The sequence below is a fragment of the Oncorhynchus masou genome, unplaced genomic scaffold (assembly GCF_036934945.1).
Source record: "Oncorhynchus masou masou isolate Uvic2021 unplaced genomic scaffold, UVic_Omas_1.1 unplaced_scaffold_3178, whole genome shotgun sequence".
Taxonomy (NCBI): domain Eukaryota; kingdom Metazoa; phylum Chordata; class Actinopteri; order Salmoniformes; family Salmonidae; genus Oncorhynchus; species Oncorhynchus masou.
In genome coordinates this window covers 1,862-28,432 of record NW_027009594.1, presented here as the reverse complement: position 1 = coordinate 28,432, position 26,571 = coordinate 1,862, and the positions used below count along the sequence as shown (strand labels likewise).

General features: G+C 40.5%; 1 protein-coding gene across 4 annotated transcripts; it reads right to left on the bottom strand.

Annotated features, from left to right (window-relative positions):
* Positions 1 to 800: 800 nt before the first annotated feature.
* On the bottom strand, positions 801 to 10,903 carry LOC135534235 (zinc finger protein 658B-like). 4 transcript variants are annotated; one of them, XM_064961317.1, is made up of 3 exons: positions 10,813 to 10,903; positions 7,615 to 7,863; positions 801 to 3,644 (listed from the first exon to the last, which is right to left on the bottom strand). In XM_064961317.1, exons 2-3 carry the CDS (start codon positions 7,715 to 7,717, stop codon positions 2,020 to 2,022), a joined length of 1,728 nt encoding a protein of 575 aa, XP_064817389.1. In that variant the 5' UTR covers positions 7,718 to 7,863; positions 10,813 to 10,903; the 3' UTR covers positions 801 to 2,019. The 4 variants fall into 4 exon arrangements, with proteins under 4 accessions (XP_064817389.1, XP_064817388.1, XP_064817390.1 ...); XM_064961316.1 differs by having other exon boundaries at positions 10,817 to 10,903; XM_064961318.1 differs by lacking the exon at positions 10,813 to 10,903 and adding an exon at positions 10,172 to 10,432.
* Positions 10,904 to 26,571: the final 15,668 nt, after the last annotated feature.

The following is a 26,571-nucleotide window of genomic DNA, read 5'->3' as shown; positions in this document are numbered from 1 at the left end:
ATAACATAGTAAATATAAATCAGGGACTCTCAAAACAGTATTATGTTACGTTTTTCTGGTTACAAAAGACAGATGGTGACTTAATACATGGAATTTGTTGGTGCTGTACTGTAACAGTGAGCTGAGCCAGTTGAAAGTATTGACAACGGGATATATTGTTGGTGACTGTGTCCTCCTAAAGTGCTGTGCCCCTGTGTGCTCAGTCATTAGTTTTGTGTTTATTATTAGTTTACTTCTGGTACCCTCCTACCTGAGAGGCATGAGGCCTGTGTGGCGTTGCACTGTTAAAATCATCCCAGTGTGGAGATGAAACACCTGTGTGTTACAAAGCCACATGCTCTGTCCTCTCTGCTCTACCTAGGTGTTTTAATGTGGGTGAAACAGAGATAATACTAACACAGAGAGAACCACTGCTCTTCCTAGGTGTTTTTATGTTGGTAATACTAATACAGATAACCACTGCCCTTCCTAGTGTTTTAATGTGACTCATACAGAGAACCATTGGAAATGCATTTTCCATTATGCCTTTGTGTTTACCACTTCAGATCCTTAAATTGTAGTTTAAAGCATATACAGGGCATTATACAGGACCCCTTGACTTTTTCCACATATTTTTACAGGCTTATACAAAAATGGATTAAATGCATTTTTTACCCCTCATCAATATACACATAATGACAAAGTGAAAAAAGTTTAGAAATTTGTCAATTTATAAAAATTAATACCTTATTTGCATAAATATTCAGACTGTAACGCTCAATGAGTGAATGGGTGTGAAGTCAGGCGCAGAGAGCAAAGGATGTGGGAAAAAACACGCTTTAATGTCCAAAATCAAAGGAACAAAATAGTTATAACCAACACAGGCGTAACTATAAAAACAAAATAGTACCCTTAGGTAAAATACCAGGACAGCGAGAAAACCCAACAAAACACTAACACCTCTCACAAATACAGAAGAACAAGCCTGCACAAACAGAAGCGGGCTAAACAAACTTAAATAACCCCACCCTAACAACCAAACAATGAACAGGTGAAACCAATTAGACAAAACCAAACGAACCCGGAACAAAGGATCGGTGGCAGCTAGTAGACCGGCGACGACGACCGCCGAGTGCCACCCGAACAAGAAGAGGAGCCACCTTCAGAAAATATTTGTGACAGGCCTTGTTCTGGATATTTAAAATGCATATGCAACAGCCAATACCCCAGGACATTCCTGCTTCATCAGATAACAACCATAAGGGCAATAAAACTGGGGGTGGGGGACATACACGATCAAAAGTTCAAACACTCAACCCCCCCAGTTCAACCAGGCCCCTAGACATCAATCACCATGACTACTTCAAAGGATGCCATCTAATTTATTCTCTCTCCCCTGCCCAGTCATGTGAAATCCATAGATTATGGCTTCTTATTTAAAATGACTGATTTCCTTATACAAACTATAAATCTTTGAAATTGTTGTGTTTAAATTGTTCAGTATAACACGACTTCTAGGATGTATCATATGTTACGAATTACAATTCTTACGTTATTTTACGCATTGCTATTCATACAATATGTTACGAACTTGTAATATATAAGATATGCTAACATACTAAGTAATAGCTAAAAAGTAGTAAGTAGTTGCAAAGTTGCTGATTAGCTAAAATGCTACAGTCCTCCTTGATGAAATTCTAAACACAGCAGCCTTTGGCTAGAAGTTTGAGTTACACGCCCACCCTTCCACAGAGCAGGAGTAAGACTTCTCTCCTGTGTGTTAAGTTGCTATGGTGAGAGAAACTCACCCAAAAGTCAGAGTAGACATAAGCAGGCTTCTCTCATGCGTGTGTTCTCTGATGAACTATTAGCTCCGTTGCTGTTTTGAAGCATTTTGCACAAACAGAGCACGAGTATGGCTTCTCTCCCTTATGTATATGTTGGTGTGTGTTTAAGGTATCCAGTCAAGAGAAACTAACCCCACAGTCAGAACAGGAGTAAGGCTTTTCTCCTGTACGTGTTCTCCGGTGAACTTTTAGCTTAGTTGATGTTGTGAAGCATTTCCGCAGTCAGAGCAGTAAAAAGGCTTCTCTCCTGTGTGTGTGTTCTCTGGTGAACTTTAAGCTTATTTGATGTTTTAAAACTTTTTCCACAATCAGAGCAGGAATAAGGCTTCCCTCCTGTGTATGTTCTCTGATGAACTGTTAGCACAGTTGATGTTTTGAAGCATTTTCCACTGTCAGAGCAGGAGTATGGCTTCTCCCCTGTATGTATACGTTCATGTGATTTTAAGTTGGAAAGTTGCGAGAAACTACTTCCACAGTCAGAGCAGACGTAAGGCTTCTCTCCTGTGTGTGTTCTCTGATGAACTTTTAGCTCATTTGATGTTTTAAAACATTTTCCACAGTCAGAGCAGGAATAAGGCTTCTCTCCTGTGTGTGTTCTCTGATGAACTTTTAGCTCATTTGATGTTTTAAAACATTTTCCACAGTCAGAGCAGGAATAAGGCTTTGCTCCTGTGTGTATACGTTGGTGTGTTTTTAAGGAGCCCAGCTGAGAGAAACTCGCCCCACAGTCAGAGCAGAAGAAAGGCTTCTCTCCTGTATGTATACGTTCATGTGATTGTAAATGGGAAAGTTGAGAGAAACGAGTTCCACAGTTAGAGCAGAAGTAAGGCTTCTCTCCTGTGTGTGTTCTCTGGTGAACTTTTAGCTCATTTGATGTTTTAAAATGTTTTCCACAGTCAGAGCAGGAGTATGGCTTCTCCCCTGTGTGTGTTCTCTGATGAACTTTTAGATGAGTTGATGTTGTGAAGTATTTTCCACAGTCAGAGCAGACGTAAGGCTTCTCTCCTGTATGTATACGTTCATGTGTTTTTAAGATGGAAAATTTAGAGAAACTAGTTCCACACTCAGAGCAGTAATACGGCTTGTCTCCTGTGTGTGTTCTCTGATGAACTTTTAGCTCAGTTGATGTTTTGAAGCATTTTCCACAGTCAGAGCAGAAGTAAGGCTTCTCACCAGTGTGTATAAGTTTGTGTGTTTTTAAGGTGCCCAGATGAGAGAAACTCGCCCCACAGTCAGAGCAGAAGTAAGGCTTCTCTACAGTGTGAGTCTTCTGATGAACCTTTAGCTCATTTGATGTTTTAAAACGTTTTCCACAGTCAGAGCAGGAATAAGGCTTCTCTCCTGTGTGTGTTCTCTGATGAACTTTTAGATGAGTTGATGATGTGAAGCATTTTCCACAGTCAGAGCAGACGTAAGGCTTCTCTCCTGTGTGTATACGTTGGTGTGTTTTTAAGGTGCTCAGCTGAGAGAAACTCGCCCCACAGTCAGAGCAAAAGAAAGGCTTCTCTCCTGTATGTACACGTTCGTGTGATTTTAAGTGGGAAAGCTGAGAGAAACTAGTTCCACAGTCAGGGCAGGAGTAAGGCTTCTCTCCTGTGTGTGTTTTCTGGTGAACTTTTAGCTCATTTGATGTTTTGAAACATTTTCCACAGTCAGAGCAGGAGTAAGGCTTCTCTCCTGTGTGTATTTTTAGGTGTATTTTTAGCTTTGATAGAAATGGGAAAATCTCTTCACAATGTGGGCAGTGATGAGAACTCTTAGCTCTCTGATCTTCCTGCTGTTGCTCTCTGGATGTGGAGAATGTCTCAACATGGTATCCTGTGTGAACATCAGAAAAAACAGTCAGTTGGTGTGATATACATGTTAATCAAATGTATTTTATGAAGCACTTTTTACATCAGTAGTAGTCACAAAGTGCTTAACCTGTCTGGTTCAAATCCCATAATTCAAATTATTTTACACCATTTTAAAGATAAACTTCTTGTAAATCCAGTCACAGTGTTCGATTTCAAATAGGCTTTACGGCGAAAGCACACCAAACGATTATGTTAGGTCAGCACCGAGGCACAGAAAACCATACAGCCATTTTCCAGCCAAGGAGAGGTCTCATAACAGTCAGAAATAGCGATTAAATTAATCACTAACCTTTGATGATCTTCATCAGATGGCACTCACAGGACTTCATGTTACACAATAAATGTGTGTTTTGTTCGATAAAGTTAATCTTTATGTCCAAAAACCTCATTTGAAATTGGTGTGTTGTGTTCAGAAATGCATTGTCTCAAACAAACATCCGATGAAAGTAAAGAGAGCCACATCAAAAAACAGAAATACTCATCATAAACATTGATAAAAGATACAAGTGTTAAACATACAAAAACAGATACACTTCTCCTTAATGCAACCGCTATGTCAGATTTCAAAAAGGCTTTACGGCGAAAGCACACACTGCGATTATGTTAGTTCAGTGACTAGACACAGAAACCCATACAGCCATTTTCCAACCAAGGAGAGCTTCACAAAAGTCAGAAATAGCATTAAAATTAATCACTTACCTTTGATGATCTTCATCTGGTGGCACTCCCAGGTCTCCATGTTAGACAACAAATGTTTGTTTTCTTCGATAAAGTTCATCTTTATGTCCAAATACCTCCGTTTTGTTGGTGCGTTTAGTTCAGAAATCCAAAGGCACAATAAGCACTCTCGAAAAGTCAAAAAACACAATAAAAGATAGTAGAAACATGTCAAACGATGTTTAAAATCAATCTAAGGTTGCTTTTGTCATAAATAATCAATAATATTTCAACCGGACAAAAGCTTTGTCAATGGAAAAAGGTAAACAAGAAATGCAATATTTCAACCGGACAAAAGCTTTGTCAATGGAAAAAGGTAAACAAGAAATGCGCGCTCCCGATCACGTGCCTGGCTCATGGATGGAAATTTCCATTGTCCTCTCATTGAAAGCGGTGTATCTCCCTCATTTTTCAGAGTAAAACCCTCAAACAATGCCTAAAGACTGGTCACATGTTGAGGAAGACAGATTTCCACAGGGTCCTAAGTCTTTGTATGGTGGATAGGCCTTCAATGGAAAAACAGCCTTTCAAAATAATAGTACTTCCTGGTTGGATTTTCCTCGGTTTTTCACCTGCCATATCAGTACTGTCATACTCAGACATTATTTTAACAGTGTTTTCTATCCAAATCGTCTAAATATATGCATATCCTAGCTTATGGGCCCGAGTAGCAGGCAGTTTAATTTAGGCACGCTTTTCATCCAAAATTCCAAATGCTGCACCCTACCCTAGTGAAGTTAACTTCTTTGGGGTAGGGGGCAGTATTGGGTAGCTTGTATGAAAAATGTGCCCAAATTAAGCTGCCTGCTACTCAGCCGAAAAAACTAGAATATGCATATAAATAGAACATTTGGATAGAAAACACTCTGACGTTTCTAAAACTGTTTGAATGATGTCTGTGAGTATAACAGAACTCATATGGCAGGTAAAATCCTGAGAAGAAAATCCTACCAGGAATTGGGAAATCTGAGGTTTGTAGTTATTCAACTCAGCTCCTATTGAAGATGCCGTGTGATGTTAGTTATTTTTCACTTCCCAAGGCTTCCACTAGATGTCAACAGTATTTAGAACCTGTTTTGAGGATTCTACTCTAAAGGAGGGGCTCATAAGGGCTCTATGAGTGAGTGGTCTGGCAGAGTGCCACAGCCTCAGTCTGGCGCGCTCACATGAAAGGTAGCTACGTTCCACTTCATTTGTACAGACAAAGGAATTGTCCGGTTGGAACATTAATGAAGATTTATGTTAAAAACGCCCTAAAGATTGATTCTAAACATTGTTTGACATGTTGCTATGGACTCTAACAAAACTTTTTTTGACTTTTCGTCGTAAACTAGTGAACGCGCTTGGTGAGTTTAGATTGTGTACTGAACGCACCAACAAAAGGAGCTATTTTGAAATAAATGATGTACATTATCAAACAGAACAAGCTCTTATTGTGGACCTGGGATTCCTGGGAGTGCATTCTGATGAAGATCATCAAAGGTAAGTGAATTTTTATAATGTTATTCTGACATCTCTCGACTCCAACATGGCGGACATTTGTTTGGCTTGATTTTGTTGTCTGAGCGCCGTACTCAGATTATGCTTTTTTGGTAAAGTTTTTTTGAAATCGGACACAGCGGTTGCATTAAGGAGAAGTGTATCTATAATTCCGTGCATAATTCTTGTTTTTTCAACAACATTTATTATGAGCATTCCTGTAATTGATGTGGCTTTCTGCAAAAATCACCGGATGTTGTGGAACTACTGAACGTAACGCTCCTATGTAAACTCAGATTTTTGGATATAAATATGAACTTTACTGAACAAAACATACATGTATTTTGTAACATGATGTCCTAGGAGTGTCATCTGATGAAGATCATCAAAGGTAGGTGATTAATTTTATCGATATTTCTGCTTTTTGTGACTCCACTCTTTGGTTGGAAAATTGCTGAATGCTTTCTGTGACTTGGCTCTGACCTAACACAACGATATGTTCTGCTTTCGCCGAAAAGCGTTTTTGAAATCGGTCACTGTGGTTGGATTAACGACAATTGTATCTTTAAAATGATGTAAAATACTTGTATGTTTGAGGAATATTAATTATGGGATTTCTGTTGTTTTGAATTTGGCGCCCTGCAGTTTCACTTGCAGTTGAAAGGTGGGACGCTCGCGTACCAAACGGTCCCAGAGAGGTTAACAGAAACCCAGCCTAAAATCCCCAAAGAGCAAGCAATGCAGATGTAGAATCACAGTGGCCACAAAAAAACTCCCTAGAAAGCAGGAACCTAGGAAGAAACCGAGAGACGAACCAGGCTCAGAGTGGTGACCAGTCCTCTTCTGGCCATACCGGGTGACAGGTAGCCTAGTGGTTAGAGCAACCGAAAGGTTGCAAGATCGAATCCCCGAGCTGACAAGGTAAAAATCTGCCGTTCTGCCCCTGAACAAGACAGTTAACCCAATGTTCCTAGGCCATCATTGAAAATAAGAATTTGTTCTTAACTGACTTGCCTATGTCCAAACGCTAGCACGACACCTACGACAACATCCGGTGAAATTGCAGTGCGAAATTCAAAATACAAAAATCGGAATACTAAACATTCATGAAAATAGAAGTGTCTTACATAATTTAAAAGCTTCTTATCAATCCAACTGCGTTGTCCAATATTTCAGTTTTTGATTTGTTAAAAAAGTTTGAAATATCCAATAAATGTCGTTCCACTTCATGATTGTGTCCCACTTGTTGTTGATTCTTCACAAAAAATACAGTTTTATATCTATATGTTTGAAGCCTGAAATGTGGCAAAAGGTTGCAAAGTTCAAGGGGGCCGAATACTTTCGCAAGGCACTGTATATGTATCAGATATAAATCATCAGGATGTGGTAGTCTACTGGTTATGTTCAACACTTCTCCAATCGTTGTTGAGATCTGATATTCTGTGCAGCAAACAAATCATAATTCAATATTGATAGTGATGATGCCATGGCCTATTTAGAAATGAGGTATGCCGAACTTGGTGATTGAGGGTATTAAACATTTTCAACGTTCCTGAGACAATGTGTGGGCAAAGGCAGGCGTGACAAGTTTAAATAGTTTTTGCTTCACTGTGAAGTCTTGAGTTGTTCAGGGATGTGTGATGTCAGAATTACAGAATTCAACCTAGCAATAGACTGGTCATAACTTATAGAGGTCTAATATATGAAGATAACTTATAGATAGAACCAGCTCTTACCATGACAAGCAGTTGTCCTAATCTTCTCCTCTTCTTCTTCATCTTTAATGTTGACATTCAGCTCCAGTGTTTGACTGCAGTCTTCCAGCTTCACTGATGCCATCTCTGGACCTTGCAGTGCAAACTGGGCTCCACTGTCACAATCAGGACCCAGTGACTGTAGGTTTCTACTCAGTGTGGAAGGAGAGTGGCAGGCTGGGTTTGTCCTCACTGTTGATGCTACCGGCCTCAGACTTAATCTGAGTCGGTCTGTAGTAATAAAGACAAACGGACAGAAGAGTTATTTTCTTGACAGTTCTGGCACTTTACTCTGTAAAAATATTTTCTATTTTTTCTTGATCAATTATCTAATTTCAGTAGATCAGGTAGCTAATCCCTGACAAAATATTAATTCACATCAGACAAAGTACACATTTTAAATTGCACAACATAAATGCATTTAATCTATCGTAGATTTCCTAAATCCCACATAAATCCCAATGAACTTCTACCACACCCTCCCCTTCCCCAAAAACCCTCCCACACCCCCCAATAAACTTTATCAAGAGAACCCTTTCTGCGTTTGCAAACATTGGGGTTTATATCATGCTGAGAGAACCCACCCCCAGGTTATCCAGTTCATCAAAAACCATACCGACAGTAACATCTGTTACCCCCAACAACTCTGCTGCAGTTTACAAGATAACTTTCAACCTGGTATTTTTCGCTTTACACAATCCAAGATGTTGATAAGCTTACCAATGAATGCTATGAAGTACATTTTATTCACAATTAAAGCATCCTTTGTCACAGCACATTTATGGACGCAAGATTTCTGAACAGGCCTCGAAACCATGTCAGGAATAGTAGAAAGACCAGTTCTGACAGTAGGTCCTCTTACTACGGGACCAGCCATGGAAGCTCCATCAGTCTGACAGTAGGTCCTCTTACTACAGGACCAACCATGGAAGCTCCATCAGTCTGACAGTAGGTCCTCTTACTACAGGACCAGCCATGGAAGCTCCATCAGTCTGACAGTAGGTCCTCTTACTACGGGACCAGCCATGGAAGCTCCATCAGTCTGACAGTAGGTCCTCTTACTACGGGACCAGCCATGGAAGCTCCATCAGTCTGACAGTAGGTCCTCTTACTACGGGACCAGCCATGGAAGCTCCATCAGTCTGCACTATACTTCCACCAGTCTGTCTTACAGCCTCTGCATATGGTACATCATGACGGATTCTATATCTCTGAGCATCTCTCTGCACCTGGCATCCACCAAATGCTGCTCATTGTCCTTCACACAATTGCAACACTGAACTGTCACATTGCTCCAACATTCAGCGTAATCAAGTTCCCCACAACACTTAGCACATATTTTCACTCAACAGCTACATGTCCCATTCTTTGGCATTTAAAAACATTGATGATTCACTGTTGCTGTTCCAGTTTCAACTGTTCTGCCTGCTGTCATGGAACCCTGACCTGTTCACCAGACGTGCTACCTGTCCTAGACCTGCTGTTTCCAACTCTCTAGAGACAGCAGGAACAGAAGAGAAACTCACAATGATCAGCAATGAAAAGCCAACTGACATTTACTCCTGAGGTGCTGACCTGTTGCACCCTCGACAACCAATGTGATTATTATTATTTGCCCTCTTGGTCATCTATGAATATCTCTATCCAGTACAGCCAGAAGAGGACTGGCCACCTCTCAAAGCCTGGTTCCTCTCGAGGTTTCTTCCTTGGTTCTGGCCTTTCTAGGGAGTTTTTCCAAGCCACTGTGCTTCAACACCTGCATTGCTTGCTGTTTGTTGTTTTAGGCTGCGTTTCTGGACAGCACTTTGACTTCTTTAAACCCTCTTTCCTACTGATCAACCTTTAGGCTTCAACCACTCTTGTCTCCCTTCACATGTTCTTTAACAATATCATCCATGGACATAGATATTGGGACCTCAGAGATTATTACTCCCTTCAATTTCGCATCAGCTCCAGTCATAGCTTCGTCCCATTATGATTTTCCAATTGAAGAATCTTCCCTTGCTGAACCTGACTTGCACAAGATATTAACAATCTACCATTTTCACTTGCTTATTTCACCTTTATTTCACCAGGTAGGTTAGTTCAGAACAAGTTCTCATTTACACGGATGCGGACTAGTTTAACTTCACCTCTTTATGGCCTTGGTTAATCAGGGTGTAAATGAGACCCTGTGGTCTCCTCAAACACATCCCAACTTTTCACATTATTACTCGAGCTCCCTACCTTGGACCTCTGGAGTTACTATAATACATGCGCCTCTGAGTCCAGTATCATTATCTCTGTTCTTCCTATGTCTTTCCACTACAGAATATTCATATACTAGGCCCTCATCCTCCTGCTCCATGTCATCAGAACTGTCCCCCACATTGATCGCATTCCAGCACAGCTGTTGCTTCTCAAACTCTCCATTTCCATTGTTTCATTGGTGCAAAACTCATTCCATTGAGGGCCAATTCTCAGCAGGTGTTCGTTTTTTCCTTTCAATTAAAACATAGACAATCAGATGAGGGGAGTCCCTTTCTAAATAGTGACCTACATTAATTAATCAAGTACAAGGGTGGAGCGAAAACCCGCAGACACTTGGACCTCCGTGGAATGAGTTTGATACGTGAACCGATTCATTGCATTAATCGACGCCATTCCATGCAGTTGGCCTCTCTCTCCAAATAGTGAAGGATAACTTCAGTTAGCTTCCCTCTATTTTGACACTTCATCACGCAGCCTCATGTCGCCATTTCACCACGAGCAAACTCCTGGAAAGACGACCGAAACCGTTGAAGCCGCCATTTGACTTGCATCGTCTGAACCATCTTGATCTCGCGATTTTACGTGAACGAAACAGGGTATGTAAACTCGCGAGAACAGGATGGTTCGGACGAGGCTATTTACCAGCTCATAAACAGCATTTTACACAAAACCAAGAACATGTAAAAACGAACTCAAATAAGTGGAATCTTTATGAAATGACTTTAACGAAAATATGTACATAGACTCAGACAAACCCAAAGTCTAGTTATGTGACTTGTAAAATCGTTTTTAATCACGTTCTTCACTCACTCGGGTAGACTCCAAAATAACACATACAATTAAAACCATTACCAGGCGTGAAACGGATTTGTTACCTGGCATGTTATATATTCTTTCGACGTTAGAAAGTTTAAACATGCTATTACATACCTACAATGATTCATTTGAAACGGACACAACCACTATCGACAAAACAGCACAGTTCCGTCGATTCGACCCGGAACTTCCTGTTCCCCACTACGACAGTGCATCAGCGTCATCTTCTTTTCTGGTATACTGACATTTACACAAATATAACGTGTCTGCCGCCATCTACTGTAAGGTTAGTAAACTGTAGAAGAAAATACATTTCCTTTGCCGAAAAGGGGAGGGGGAACAACGACATCAAAACCAAATACATAAATAGATAAATAACAACATCCCACTCGTTCAGTCACAGTCCTATTCAAATCACATCCCTACACAATCTCATGGGCCTCGTAGGGAGGAACATCTTCATTCAGTATTCCCTGCATTCAGTGATGTGTACGTTACATAAGTACAAATATTTTAAGTAATTTTGGGTGTCAGGGAAAATGTATGGAGTTTTGGGGGTATCTGTACTTTACTTTTGATATTTTTGACAACTTCTACTTTTACTCCACTACATTCATAAAGAAAAATAATGTACTTTCAACTCCATACATTTTCCCTGACACCCAAAAGTACTCGTTAGATTTTGAATGATTAGCATGACAGGACAATTGTTCAATTCGCGCATCCCTACTGCATCTGATCTGTTGGACTCACTAAACACAAATACTTTGTTAGTAAATTATGGATGTGATCTTAAATTCAATCTGGAGTGCCAGAGTGCGCTTGGTCGTTCGTAAATTCCGAGCGTTGTCAGACTGTCAGTTCGTATCGCTCTCGGAGTGTTCAGAGCCACACTGGACGCTCTGGCGGAGGAGGAGGGTTGATTCAAGCGTTCTGACCTCACAACGGCAGTCAAGCATCCAAGATAACTGGTTAACATTGGCTGGCTTGCTAGCTACTTCCAGTACAAAAACTCTGACCATTTTACTCGCCTTAGCAGAGCTGGTTAGGCTGCGTTCATGTTATCCAGAGCATTGGTGACTTTAACTGTGCTTCAGGCAACAATTTAATTACGCTTTATTTGCCGACGTTTCCTGTCACCGGTCGTATTCACGGCTTGTTAAGCTTTGGTGGTTGATCAATTATTCTGTCCTCTGGCACTCAGAACAGAGTGCTCTAAAATCGGAGTATATAGCCAGAACGAATTTAGAAACGCACCCTGAGTGTTGGAGTGTGCCCTTGACTATCCAAACATTTAAATTTCAAGAAAATCGTTTGCTTAATATAATGGCTTTGAAATTATTTATACTTTTACCTTTGATACTTATGTATATGTAACAGTATAACTTTAGACTGTCCCCTCGCACATACTCGGGCGTAAACTCGGGACCCTCTGCACACATCAACAACAACAGTCACCCACGAAGCATCGTAGCGTCTTTACCCATCGCCCCACAAAAGCAGCGGCCCTTGCAGAGCAAGGGGAACTACAACTTCAAGGTCTCAGAGCAAGTGACGTCACCAATTGAACCGCTGTTTTGCGCGCACCACCGCTGACGAGATAGCTATTTCACATCCGTTACATACAGTGGCATGCCGTGGGCCTGGGGCCTGGGCCTTCAGTGAGGTCCTACACAGTCCCACCCGAATTAATCCACCTCTTATTACCATCATTATGATGTCATGGCTCTAGACACTATACATTTAGACAGAAAAACAGTATAACCAAGCTGTGCGTCACCTTGAAATTGACATTTTTATTCAGAGAATTGCAGGGGAAGAGTGCAATACAGTACAGTTCATCTAATAGGCAAGAACATAGTCGAGTGCAACAGAGTTACATTAATATTCTTCTTCTATCCATTTCTGGTCCACAAACTTTGAGCTTTAAGTCCCAAAAAAATACACTTCCTGTTTAACCAAAAACATAACACAATCAATGAGTCTTTTCAATATTTTCCTATTTTTCTTCACCTTTTCATTGTGCAGCTCCATTGCCCTGCGCATTTGTTCGTTGAGCTGTAGATCCACTCGGGTGTCTCCAAAAGTTTTCAAAAGCCCCATTGCTTGTAAGTGCCGAGCCGTACTTTGGTGTCTCTTTGCTGCCTTGGTTAGTCAACTCAAGTTTGCAAAGCCAGTGTGGCTCCAAACACCAACTCGATCACTTGCAAATAATAGGCATTCCCAGCAGTACAGTTTGCAGTGCTTCTCGGTGCCTGTGAGCCATTAATAGCGCTCGTAGTTGGAACTTTGAAAGTGGCGAACAAACCCCTTTCCCGCCTGTGACAGGCTTTGTCGCGTCGGCGTCGGGCAACCTCTCCTTGCAATGTCTAACTTTTCTTGAAAAGTTTGTCTTGAGAATGGCGTTATAATTATATCCTCGACCAGATCGATATCTTCTCCTCCTTCCGCAATTGTGGATTGAAAAAACAGCTTAGTATTACGCAAATTAATTTGTTTATCAAATTGCGTTTCCAGTGCCCATAGGACTTGCCTTTCAATATTGGTGATCCAATCAAAAGACGTGCACGCACTACTCCTGCGAGCTGGCTCATGTGTAACACTGCTATGTAACACTGCACGAACAATTCATATTTACTATCGGTATACTTCAACTGGTAAACGACATTATGAATCTCAACATGCTGCGGGTGCATACGCTGCCAGAGCTTCCAACAGCACCAATCTCTCTTTAACCTATTTCCCGCGCCTCCCAGTAGGAGAACTACTGTAGTTTCTTGATGTGGATGTTCCCTGAAAAATAAAAATTGATACATGACATTGGTCAGTTTCGGTGTTGTGAAACTGATGGAGACTATTTGTAAAAAAAAATATATATATATTTATTTAACTAGGCACAAAGCATATATAACAGGTTATGATAATTAAAGTGGCAGGTTAGGATATTTAAGGTGGCTGGTTAGGTGAATAAGCATGGCAGGTGAGGAGACTGAGGTTAACGTTAGGAAAAGGGTTTGCGGTCTGCAATTACACCCTTCTCGGATCAAGGGGCCAGGCTTCCAGTCGATAAGCATGTTTTCCAAATGCTCAGAGGGCATATTCGGTACTGCAGTTCAGCTGAAGCACGGCTCACTTCCCATTGAATTCCCATAGCAAAGTAAATAAAAATACAATTATATATAATATTTTATCATCAAGTTTGTAAATAAAACATCCATTGAATTATTCAAGTAATTGCCTTAGAGTCAGATTTTTTCTCATCACTCACAGCCAAAGATAACTATTTTAGATTCATGATTTGAGGTGGGTGAGTTTATGTCACATGCAGATGCTGAAGGGAAAACACACCTATTGATCTGTGTGTTAAAATGTAGGTCAAGGAGCAGCCTCGTCTCATAGACCAGATGTAACATAGTAAATATAAATCCAAGACTCTCAAAATAGTGTGATATGTTACATTATGGTTCCATAAGACAGATGGTTACTTAATAAATGGAATTTGGTGGTGCTGTACTGTAACAGAGAGCTGAGCCAGTTGAAAGTATTGACGCCAGGGATATATTGTTGGTGACTGTGTGCTCCTGAAGTGCTGTGGCCCTGTGTGCTCCTTCATTAGTTTTGTGTTTTTTATTGTTTTACTTCTGGTACCCTCCTACCTGAGAGGCATGAGGCCTGGGTGGCATTACACTGTTAAAATCATCCCAGTGTGGAGATGAAACACCTGTGTGCTGCAAAGCTCCATGCTCTGTCCTCTCTGCTCTACCTAGGTGTTTTAATGTTGGTAATACTAATATAGAGATAATACTAATAGAGATAACCACTGCTCTACCAAGATGTGTTACAAAGCCACATGCTCTGTCCTCTCTGCTCTACCTAGTTGTTTTAAATGTGGATAATACTAATACAGAGATAACCATTGGACATGCATTTTCCATTATGCCATTGTGTTTACCACTTCAGAACCTTACATCTGTAGTTTGAATCATATACAGGGCATTATTCAAGACCCCTTGACTTTTCCCACATTTGTTTTACGTTACAGCCTTATTTGAAAATGGATTAAATTCATTTTTCCCTCGTCAATATAAACACAATACCTCATAATGATAAACCGAAAACAGGTTTTTAGAAATTTTAGCACATTTATACAAATTAATACCTTATTTGGTAAGTATTCAGACCCTTTGCCCTGAGCCTCGAAAGTGAGCTCAAGTGCATCCTGTTTCCATTGATAATCCTTGAGATGTTTCTACAACTTGACTGGAGTCCACGTGGTAATTTCAAATGATTGGACATGATTGGAAAAGGATCACACCTGTCAATATAAGGTCCCACAGTTGACAGTGCATGTCAGAGCAAAAACCAAGCAACGAGGTTGAAGAAATTGTCTGTCGAGCTTCGAGACAGGTTTGTGGTGAGGAACAAATCTGGAGAAGAGTATCAAAATATTTCTCAAATCTCTGTTGAATGGGCTCCCTGCTTGTGCCGTAAACTCCTGCCTCACATTGGGGGCAAACCTTTTAAGGGCTCCTGAGTGGCGCAGCGGTCTAAGGCACCTCATCTCAGTGCAAGAGACATCACTACAGTCCCTGGTTCAAATCCTCGCTGAATCACATCTGGCCATGATTGGGAGTCCCATAGGGAATCGCACAATTGGCCCAGCATCGGTCGGGATTGGCTGGGATAGGCCTTCTTTGTAAATAAGAATTTGTTCTTAACTGACTTACCTAGTTAAATAAAATAAAAAAGTGGATGCATGCCAGCAAAGCCACGAAACAATACATTAATTGCACTATAACAGTGAGAAACGGTGCCCACAAACTATTAGGACCCAACAATTTACCACTGCTTCACCTGGCTATCAGCAGAGCCTTGTCTGGCAACGAAACAGTTCATTCAGCCTAATTTACTGTCTTTTAAAGTAACATGGCTGACTTACTTAAACAAATGTGGTTTCTCCTGACATTTGAGATGTACAAACTATGGCATAAGGAGACGACAAGCAGATAAGATGCAATCCGTAATTTTGATTAATACATTAATGAGTGAGCAAGGATGGACATAGTCAATATAACTATTTGTTCAGCACTTTTGAAATGTACAGCAACAGAATTCAGAACATGGGCCGTTCTTACAGTGTTCTCCTTGTACGCCAAGTCAGAACCGTTGGATAAATTAAGGAGCATATAAGCAGACAATGAAAACTCTTACAATATTCAATGATTACATTTCTCAAAAACATGTTATAGGCTTCATGTCAACCACCAAGTCAGAACAGTAGGCAAAATTAAGAGGTGAAACAAGACCAAAATATTAGGGTGAGGCACATGGGTTTATTTTGTAATCAAACTTCATCAAAGTCTGGCATTCTCTGGATTTATGGTGCTTCAAGACAACTGGGAACTCAGGAAAAAATGATGACGTCAGTGATCTTCAGGTCGTAGCTGTAGAAAGAGGCCCGAGTTCCCAATTTAGAATTCCGAGTTGGATGAAAGTTCAAAATGTATTTTCCCAGTCGTAGCTTGCTATTCCCTGAGTTCCCAGTTGTCTTGAACTCACTCAAGTCAGATTTTTCAGTACCGAGGTAAGTTGTTTTGCACACGTCACAAATCAAGCTTCATTGACAGCACGGCCAATGTTGAATGTTTACAATTTTAAACTAGGAAAAAGGCCCCTTAATCTTAGACTTGGGACCACACAGCAACTCCACTGAATAGTAGACTAATGATTGCTTTGCAATGCTTGCAGTTAGCCACTGATTCCTTCCAAACCACTCATTGTTGAATTTGCAATTTGATGTTTATGTCCAACGGCCAATGAGCACCGATACGTTTTATCTATAATTTCTCATTATTTCTCTTCATATGACAAAGATTAAAAAGGATTTGCCAGTAGATTGTCGACTTGATTCATGATGATGACTGCTAGCTCAGATTTTGAAAGTATTATGTTGACATGATCAGTCCAATCAAAGCGACTGTAGATATCATATGATTTGATGTTATTTTATCTGTGGACAATGACCTTGAGCCTTCTTGGATGGGCACTTCAAATGTAACTCTCTCGCAGCACCCAAAGGGCTTGAATTTTCAAGTTCTACCCGAAGACTTGGCAGTGACGGATTGTCACCATGAATGACAGAACACTGAGCCAATCATGGCGCAAAGCTCCATATTTTCTGCTGGCTTGCCCCACCTCCACTGAAGGCTGAAGACCTGCATTTTGGAGCTGCCTTACTCAAGAATACAAAAAAAGACCATGTTTGTATGCAGCTTTATTAATAACTCAATTATATGTTTTTATACATTGTTTGTAAACAAATCATTTATTTCACACTGTTTTATCGCTAAAGCTGTGGGGCTCAAAACAGGTGGCTCACCTGCCCTGAATGATGGGTCTCCACTGAACTTATCTAGAACACTGCAGTCCATCTGGGTGTTTAACCTTCCCAAGTTCCCCCATGTCACCATGCTCCTCTGTAAATTCCACTGGCTTCCAGTCGAAGCTCACATCCACTACAAGACAATGGTGTTTACTTACGGTGCAGCAAGAGGAACTGCTCCATCTCTACCTTCAGGCTCAAACCCTGGATCCCAACCCGAGCACTCAGTTCTGCCACCTCTGGTCTCAAGGCCGTCCCACTGTTACAGGAGGTCAAGCTCCATCTCAGCCCAGTCAAAGCACTTCTCTGTCCTGGCACCCCAACGGTGGCAACAGCTTCCCTCTGATGCCAGTGAAGCAGAGTCTCTGCCCATCTGCCCGAAATGGTCTGAAACACCTACGTCTTTAAAGAGTACTCCCCCCCCCAAAAAAAATACAAATAATAATATTAATAATAATAATGTGACACTGACTAATTGAGGAGAAATGTGTTCACTGTGATATGTGGTTGTCTCACCTGGCTATCTTAAGATGAATGTACTTAATGTGCTGGTGACATCACAGGGTCAGAGAGAACTCCTGACTGTAGTCATACGAAAACACTCCAGGCACTCAGCCCATAAGAACCATTCATACTGTCAGATCTAATATGAAGAGCTGAATAAAACCATAATAACCATTCATACTGTCAGATCTAATATGAAGAACTGAATACTAAAGAGAAGAAGAGGTTGACCAGTACATATTCATGTAACTTTATTTTTCATTGGCAGATCAATAAAGTTTGCTTCAATGCAGTTATCCAAGCACATTCATGATCAGTAACTAAAATAACGAATCTAGTTTTAAAGACAATTAATAAACAAACATTAATTTCATAAACTGTGTATCATCAAATAAAGTTGTAAAACACCCCCCCCCCAAACTAGTGGTGAAAAGTGATCATCACACCATCTCTATCAGATACATGTGAGGGGCGGAAGGAAGCCTAGTGGTTAGAGCATTGGGTCAGAAACCAAAAGGTTGCTAAATCGAATCCCCGAGCTGACAAGGTAAAAATCTGTTGTTCTGCCTCTGAACAAGGCAGTTAACCCACTGTTCCAAGGCCATCATTGTAAATAAGAATTTGTTCTTAACTGTGTGGCATAGGCCCACTTGGGAGCCAGGCCCGGCCAATCAGAATGAGTTTTTTCCCTCAAAAGGTCTTGATTACAGATAGAAATACTACTCAGCCCCTCCTCCCCACCACCTCAGACAATCCTGCAGGTGAAGAGATCCTGGGCTGCCGTGGTTACATGTGATCTGCATTTGTGAGGCCTGTTGGATGTCCTGTTAAATTCTCTAAAAGGATGTTAGAGGTGGCTAATGGTAGAGATATAAATATTGAGTTCTCTAGCAACAGCTCTGGTGGACATTTCTGCAGTCATCATGAGAATTGCACATTCCCTATTGTGTTGTGTGGCCTTTTATTGTCCCCCAGCACAAGGTGCACCTGTGTAATGACCATGCTGTTTTATCAGCATCTTGATATGCCACACCTGTCAGGTGGATGGATTATCTTGACAAAGGCTGAAATGCTCACTAACAGTATATATAAACAAAGTTGTGCACAACATTTGAGAGACATTAGCTTTTTGTGCTGGATCTTTTTATTTCAGCTCATGAAACCAACACTTTACATGTTTAGTTTATATTGGAGGTCCAATGTAATGTAACCTAACATAGATTAGGGCCTAATTTATTTCAATTGACTGATTTCCTTATACAAACTGTAAATATTTGAAATTGTTACGTTTAGATTGTTGTTTAGTACAATACAACTTGAAGGACGTATCGTATGTTAAGAATTACAATTCGTATGTTATTTTACGCATTGCTATTCATACAACATGTTACGAACTTGTAATATGTATGATATGTTACGAATTCCAATTTGTTGTTGCTGACGTTAGCTTGGTTAGGGGTGAGGGGTTTAAGATGGAGTTAAATGGGTTTAGTAGAAAGGGTAGCTAACATGCTAAGTAATAGCTAAAAAGTAGTAAGTAGTTGCCAAGTTGGTAATTAGCTAAAATGCTAAAGTCCTCCATGATGCGATTCAAACACTCAACCTTTGGCATGACGTTTGAGTTACACGCCCACCCTTCCACAGAGCAGGAGTAAGGCTTCTCTCCTACGTGTAAACGTCGGTGTGTTTTTAAGCTGCCCAGTTGAAACTCTCCCTACAGACAGAGTCAGACCAAGCTGAGAGGGAAGCAGTACCACCCAGTCAATTAGCAGACTAGTGTTTGTTTTCAAAATGAGAAGAATAACAGAGGGTATTCAACACCAAGTGCAAATCTTCACAGTAGAAGCCAACAAAACACACAAAAACTGACAAGGTGAACACTGATTGGTAAAGTAAAGAGAGGCTAAAATTCTATAACGCTCCCTTTCCTCTGCACAGTTCTCTCAAAGTGAGAACCAATAGGATTACAGTGTTCTACGCTTTCTTCATTTGATCCAATTACAACTTCTTTTATGAGATGAGAATTAAGTGATGGAGTGACTTTATTTTTAGCTGGTCAGAGAACCAATGAGGCTTTTCTCCTTGACCTCACTAGGCTAGGGGTCACTATTTTCCCCTCCGGATTAAAAGCGTTCCCAAAGTAAACTGCCTGCTACTCAGGACCAGAAGCTAGGAAATGCATACAATTAGTAGAATTGGAAAGACAACACTCCAAAGTTTCTAAAAACTGTTAAAATATTGTCTGTGAGTATAACAGAACTGAAAAGGCAGGCAAAAACATGAGGAAAATCCATCCAGGAAGTGCCATTATTTTGAAATGGCTGTTTTTCCAATGAAAGCCTATCCACCATTTAAAGGGATAAGACCCAGATTCCGTTCCCTATGGCTAACACTAGATGTGAACAGTCTTTAGACATTATTTCAGGCTTGTATTCTGAAAAATGAGGGAGAATGACCACATTGAGTCAGTGTATAGTGGGATGTCCCCAGAGCTGGGTCCTGCAGAGCGCATCTTTCTTGTTTTTCTTTTATATTGACGACGCTGTTGCCAGTTGAAATATTATCGATTATTCAGGCTAAAAACAACCTGAGGATTGATTATAAACATTGTTAAAACATGTTTCTACAAACTTTACGGATACTATTTGGAATTTGTCTGCCTCTTGTGACCGCATTTGAGCCATTGGATTACAGAACAAAATGTGCCAACAAAATGGAGGTTTCAAAATATGAAGAGGGACTTTATCTAACAAAATGAACATTAATTGTGTAACTGGGAGTGTTGTGAGTGCAACCATATGAAGATCATGATATTTCTGACTTTCGTGACTAGTCTACTTGGCTGGTAACTGTATGTAATGTTATGTGTGCTGAGCGCCAACCTCAGAAAATCGCATGGTTTGCTTTCTCCTTAAAGCCTTTTTGAAATCTGACATGGCTGCGAGATTAACAACAAGTTAAGCTTTATTTTCATGTATTACACTTGTGATTTCATGAAATGTAAATATTTATAGTAATTAAATTTGAATTGGTCACTCTGCAATTTCACAGGATGTTGACCAGGGGGGACGCAACCATCCCAGGTACCCACATGAAGTTAATGTATACGTTGGTGTGTTTTTAAGTTGCTCTGGTGAGAGAAACTCTTCCCACAGTCAGAGCAGAAGTAAGGCTTCTCTCATGTATGTATAAGTTCATGTGATTTCAAGGTACCCGATCAGGAGAAACGTTTTCCACAGAAAGAGCAGTAGTAAGGCTTCTCTCCTGTATGTATACGTTCATGTGATTTCAAGGTACCCGATAGGGAGAAACTCTTCCCACAATCAGAGCAGGAGTAAGGTTTCTCTCCTGTATGTATTAGTTGGTGTGCTTTTAAGTTGGTATTTTGAGAGAATCTCTCCCCACAGTCAGGGCAGTAGTAATGCTTCTCTCCTGTATGGATACGTTAGTGTGTTTTTAAGGTATCCAGTCGAGAGAAACTAACCCCACAGTCAGAGCAGACGTAAGGCTTCTCTCCCATGTGTGTTCTCTGGTGAACTTTTAGCTCATTTGATGTTTTAAAACGTTTTCCACAGTCAGAGCAGGAGTATGTCTTCTCCCCTGTGTGTGTTCTCTGATGAACATTTAGATGAGTTGATGTTGTCAGGTATTTTCCAGTCAGAGCAGACGTAAGGCTTCTGTCCTGTGTGTATAAGTTGGTGTGTTTTTAAGGTGCCCAGCTGAGAGAAACTCGCCCCACAGTCAGAGCAGACGTAAGGCTTCTCTCCTGTGTGTGTTCTCTGGTGAACTTTTAGATATGTTGATGTTTTGAAGCATTTTCCACAGTCAGAGCAGAAGTAAGGCTTCTCACCAGTGTGTATAAGTTGGTGTGTATTTAAGTTGCTCTGGCGAGAGAAACTCTTCCCACAGTCAGAGCAGGAGTAAGGCTTCTCTCCTGTATGTATTAGTTGGTGTGCTTTTAAGTTGGTCTTTTGAGAGAATCTCTCCCCACAGTCAGGGCAGTAGTAAGGTTTTTCTCCTGTATGGATACGTTGGTGTGCTTTTAAGTTATCCAGTCGAGAGAAACTCACCCCACAGTCAGAGCAGATGTAAGGCTTCTCTCCTGTGTGTGTTCTCTGGTGAACTTTTAGCTCAGTTGATGTTTTGAAGCATTTTCCACAGTCAGAGCAGAAGTAAGGCTTCTCACCAGTGTGTATAAGTTGGTGTGTTTTTAAGGTGCCCAGATGAGAGAAACTCGCCCCACAGTCAGAGCAGACGTAAGGCTTCTCTCCTGTGTGTATAAGTTGGTGTGTTTTTAAGGTGCCCAGCTGAGAGAAACTCGCCCCACAGTCAGAGCAGACGTAAGGCTTCTCTCCTGTGTGTGTTCTCTGGTGAACTTTTAGATATGTTGATGTTGTGAAGCATTTTCCACAGTCAGAGCAGACGTAAGGCTTCTCTCCTGTGTGTATTCTCTGGTGAACTTTTAGCTCATATAATGTTTTAAAACATTTCCCACAGTCAGAGCAAGAGTATGGCTTCTCCCCTGTATGTATACGTTCATGTGATTTTAAGTGGGAAAGCTGAGAGAAACTAGTTCCACAGTCAGGGCAGAAGAAAGGCTTCTCTCCTGTGTGTGTTGTCTGATGACGTTTTAGCTCATTTGATGTTTTAAAACATTTTCCACAGTCAGAGCACGAATAAGGCTTCGCTCCTGTGTGTATACGTCGGTGTGTTTTTAAGGTGCCCAGCTGAGAGAAACTCGCCCCACAGTCAGAGCAGAAGAAAGGCTTCTCTCCTGTATGTATACGTTCATGTGATTTTAAGTGGGAAAGCTGAGAGAAACGAGTTCCACAGTCAGGGCAGAAGAAAGGCTTCTCTCCTGTGTGTGTTCTCTGGTGACGTTTTAGCACGGTTGATGTTTTGAAGCATTTTCCACAGTCAGAGCAGGAGTAAGGCTTCTCTCCTGTGTGTATTTTTAGGTGTATTTTTAGCTTTGATAGAAATGGGAAAATCTCTTCACAATGTGGGCAGTGATGAGACCTCTTAGCTCTCTGATCTTCCTGCTGTTGCTCTCTGGATGTGGAGAATGTCTCAACATGGTATCCTGTGTGAACATCAGAAAAAAACAGTCAGTTGGTGTGATATACATGTTAATCAAATGTATTTTATGAAGCACTTTTTACATCAGTAGTTTTCACAAATTGCTTAACCCGTCTGGTTCAAATCCCATAATTAAAATTATTTTACACCATTTTAAAGATAAATCCAGCCACAGTGTTTGATTTCAAATAGGCTTTACGGCGAAAGCACACCAAACGATTATGTTAGGTCAGCACCTAGTCACAGAAAACCATACAGTCATTTTCCAGCCAAGGAGAGGTCTCATAAAAGTCAGAAATAGCAATTAAATTAATCACTAACCTTTGATGATCTTCATCAGATGGCACTCACAGGACTTCATGTTACACAATAAATGTGTGTTTTGTTCGATAAGGTTAATCTTTATGTCCAAAAACCTCATTTGAAATTGGTGTGTTGTGTTTAGAAATGCATTGTCTCAAACAAACATCCGATGAAAGTAAAGAGAGCCACATCAAAAAACAGAAATACTCATCATAAACATTGATAAAAGATACAAGTGTTAAACATACAAATACAGATAAACTTCTCATTTATGCAACCGCTGTGTCAGATTTCAAAAAGGCTTTACGGCGAAAGCACACTCTGCGATTATGTTAGTTCAGCGACGAGACACAGAAACCCAATGTTTAAAGTCAATCTTTACGTTGCTTTTGTCATAAATAATCAATAATATTTCAACCGGACAAAAGCTTCGTCAATGGAAAAAGGTAAACAAGAAATGCGCGCTCCCGATCACGTGCCTGGCTCATGGATGGAAATTTCCACTGTCCTCTCATTGAAAGCGGTGTATCTCCCTCATTTTTCAGAGTCAAAGCCTGAAACAATGCCTAAAGACTGGTCACGTGTTGAGGAAGCCATAGAGATCTGAAACAATGCCTAAAGACTGGTCACATGTTGAGGAAGACAGATTTCCACTGGGTCCTAAGTCTTTGTATGGTGGATAGGCTATCAATGGAAAAACAGCCTTTCAAAATAATAGTATTTCCTGGTTGGATTTTCCTCTGGCTTTCGCTTGCCATATCAGTTCTGTTATACTCAGACATTATTTTAAGTGTTTTCTATCCAAATCGACTAATTATATGCATATCCTAGCTTATGGGCCCGAGTAGCAGGCAGTTTAATTTGGGCACGCTTTTCATCCAAAATTCCAAATGCTGCCCCCTACCCTAGTGAAGTTAACTGCTTTGGGGTAGGGGGCAGTATTGAGTAGCTTGTATGAAAAACGTGCCCAAATTAAGCTGCCTGCTACTCAGCCGAAAAAGCTAGAATATGCATATAAGTAGAACATTTGGATAGAAAACACTCTGACGTTTCTAAAACTGTTTGAATGATGTCTGTGAGTATAACAGAACTCATATGGCAGGTAAAATCCTGAGAAAAAAATCCTACCAGGAAGTGGGAAATCTGAGGTTTGTAGTTATTCAACTCAGCTCCTATTGAAGATACCGTGTGATGTTAGTTATTTTTCACTTCCCAAGGCTTCCACTAAATGTCAACAGTATTTAGAACCTGTTTTGAGGATTCTACTCTAAAGGAGGGGCTCATAAGGGCTCTATGAGTGAGTGGTCTGGCAGAGTGCCACAGCCTCAGTCTGGCGCGCTCACATGAAAGGTAGCTCCGTTCCACTTCATTTGTACAGACAAAGAAATTGTCCGGTTGGAACAGTAATGAAGATTTATGTTAAAAACGCCCTTAAGATTGATTCTAAACATCGTTTGACATGTTGCTATGGACTGTAACTGAACTTTTTTGACTTTTCGTCTGAAACTAGTGAACGCGCTTGGTGAGTTTAGATTGTGTACTGAACGGGCCAACAAAAGGAGCTATTTTGAAATAAATTATGTACATTATCAAACAGAACAAGCACTTATTGTGGACCTGGGATTCCTGGGAGTGCATTCTGATGAAGATCATCAAAGGTAAGTGAATATTTATCATGTTATTCTGACATCTCTCAACTCCAACATGGCAGACATTTGTTTGGCTTGATTTTGTTGTCTGAGCGCCGTACTCAGATTATGCTTTTTTGGTAAAGTTTTTTTTAAATCGGACACAGCGGTTGCATTAAGGAGAAGTGTATCTATAATTCTGTGCATAATTCTTGTATTTTCATCAACATTTATTAAGAGCATTTCCGTAATTGACGTGGCTTTCTGCAAAAATCACCGGATGTTGTGGAACTACTGAACGTAACGCTCCTATGTAAACTCAGATCCACTCTTTGGTTGGAAAATGGCTGAATGCTTTCTGTGACTTGGCTCTGACCTAACATAACGATATGTTCTGCTTTCGCCAAAAAGCGTTTTTGAAATCGGACACTGTGGTTGGATTAACGACAATTGTATCTTTAAAATGGTGTAAAATATTTGTATGTTTGAGGAATATTAATTATGGGATTTCTGTTGTTTTGAATTTGGCGCCCTGCAGTGTCACTGGCAGTTGAAAGATGGGACGCTCGCGTCCCAAACGGTCCCAGAGAGGTTAACAGAAACCCAGCATAAAATCCCCAAAGAGCAAGCAATGCAGATGTAGAAGCACAGTGGCCACAAAAAAAAACTCCCTAGAAAGCAGGAACCTAGGAAGAAACCGAGAGAGGAACCAGGCTCAGAGTGGTGACCAGTCCTCTTCTGGCCATACCGGGTGACAGGTAGCCTAGTGGTTAGAGCAACCGAAAGGTTGCAATATCGAATCCCCGAGCGGACAAGGTAAAAATCTGTCGTACTGCCCCTGAACAAGGCAGTTAACCCAATGTTCCTAGGCCATCATTGAAAATAAGAATTTGGTCTTAACTGACTTGCCTATTTCCAAACGCTCGCAGGACACCTACGACAACATCCGGTGAAATTGCAGAGCGCGAAATTCAAAATACAAAAATCGGAATATTAAACATTCATGAAAATAGAAGTGTCTTACATCATTTAAAAGCTTCTTGTTAATCCAACTGTGTTGTCAGATTTGAAAAAGGCTTTACAGAGAAAGCATACCATGCGATTATCTGAGGACAGCTCCCCACGTCAAAATACTTTTTCAACCAGCACAGGCGTCACAAAATCACAGACAGCAATTTAATAAATCACTTACCTTTGAAGATCTTCTGATGCAATCCCAAGGGTCCCAGCTACACAATGAATGGTCGTTTTGTTCGATAATATCCTTCATTATATCCCAAAAATGTCAGTTTAGATGGCGCACTTGATTCAGTAAGTCACTCCTTCAACATGCACACAAACGAATCCAAAAAGTTACCGTTAAGTTCGTCCAAATAGGTCAAACAATGTTTCTAATTAACCCTCAGGTATTCTAATATCTAAATAAACAACATTTAAGACAGAGACTAGTGTTTAATAGCGAAGATAAATAACGAAGAGAGCACTCTCGTTGATGCGCGCAACATAACTACTTTTCTATAGGGGGACACCTTGGAAAAACTACAAATACTTGTTAATTTCTAAAAAACAAGCCTGAAACCCTTTCTGAAGACTGTTGACATCTAGTGGAAGCCATAGGAACTGCAATCTGGGTCCTATCTATTTGTGTATCCCATAGGCAAGCACTTAAAAAACCTGTGACCTAAAAAAATAAATGTTCCAGATGGATTTTCCTCAGGTTTTCACCTGGCAAATCAGTTCTGTTATAGTCACAGACATTATTTTAACAGTTTTAGAAACTTCAGTGTTTTCTATCCAAAGCTATCAAGTATATGCATATCCTAGGTTCTGGGCAGTTTACAGGCACTTTACTTTGAGCACGTCAGTCAACCAAAAGGAAGTAAAATAAAAGGTTACATTTTTATTTATTTATTAATTAATACACTACCATTAGTGGTGAAATAAATTACTAAATTCTAAAGTTACAAATGTGCTTGT

Bases quoted from the DNA above. Each gene is read 5' to 3' on its own strand.
- LOC135534235 (XM_064961316.1), bottom strand. The intron at 3,645-7,614 runs GTAAGAGCTGGT...ATGTTCACACAG, and splicing joins TAGGACAACTGCTTGTCATG to GATACCATGTTGAGACATTC.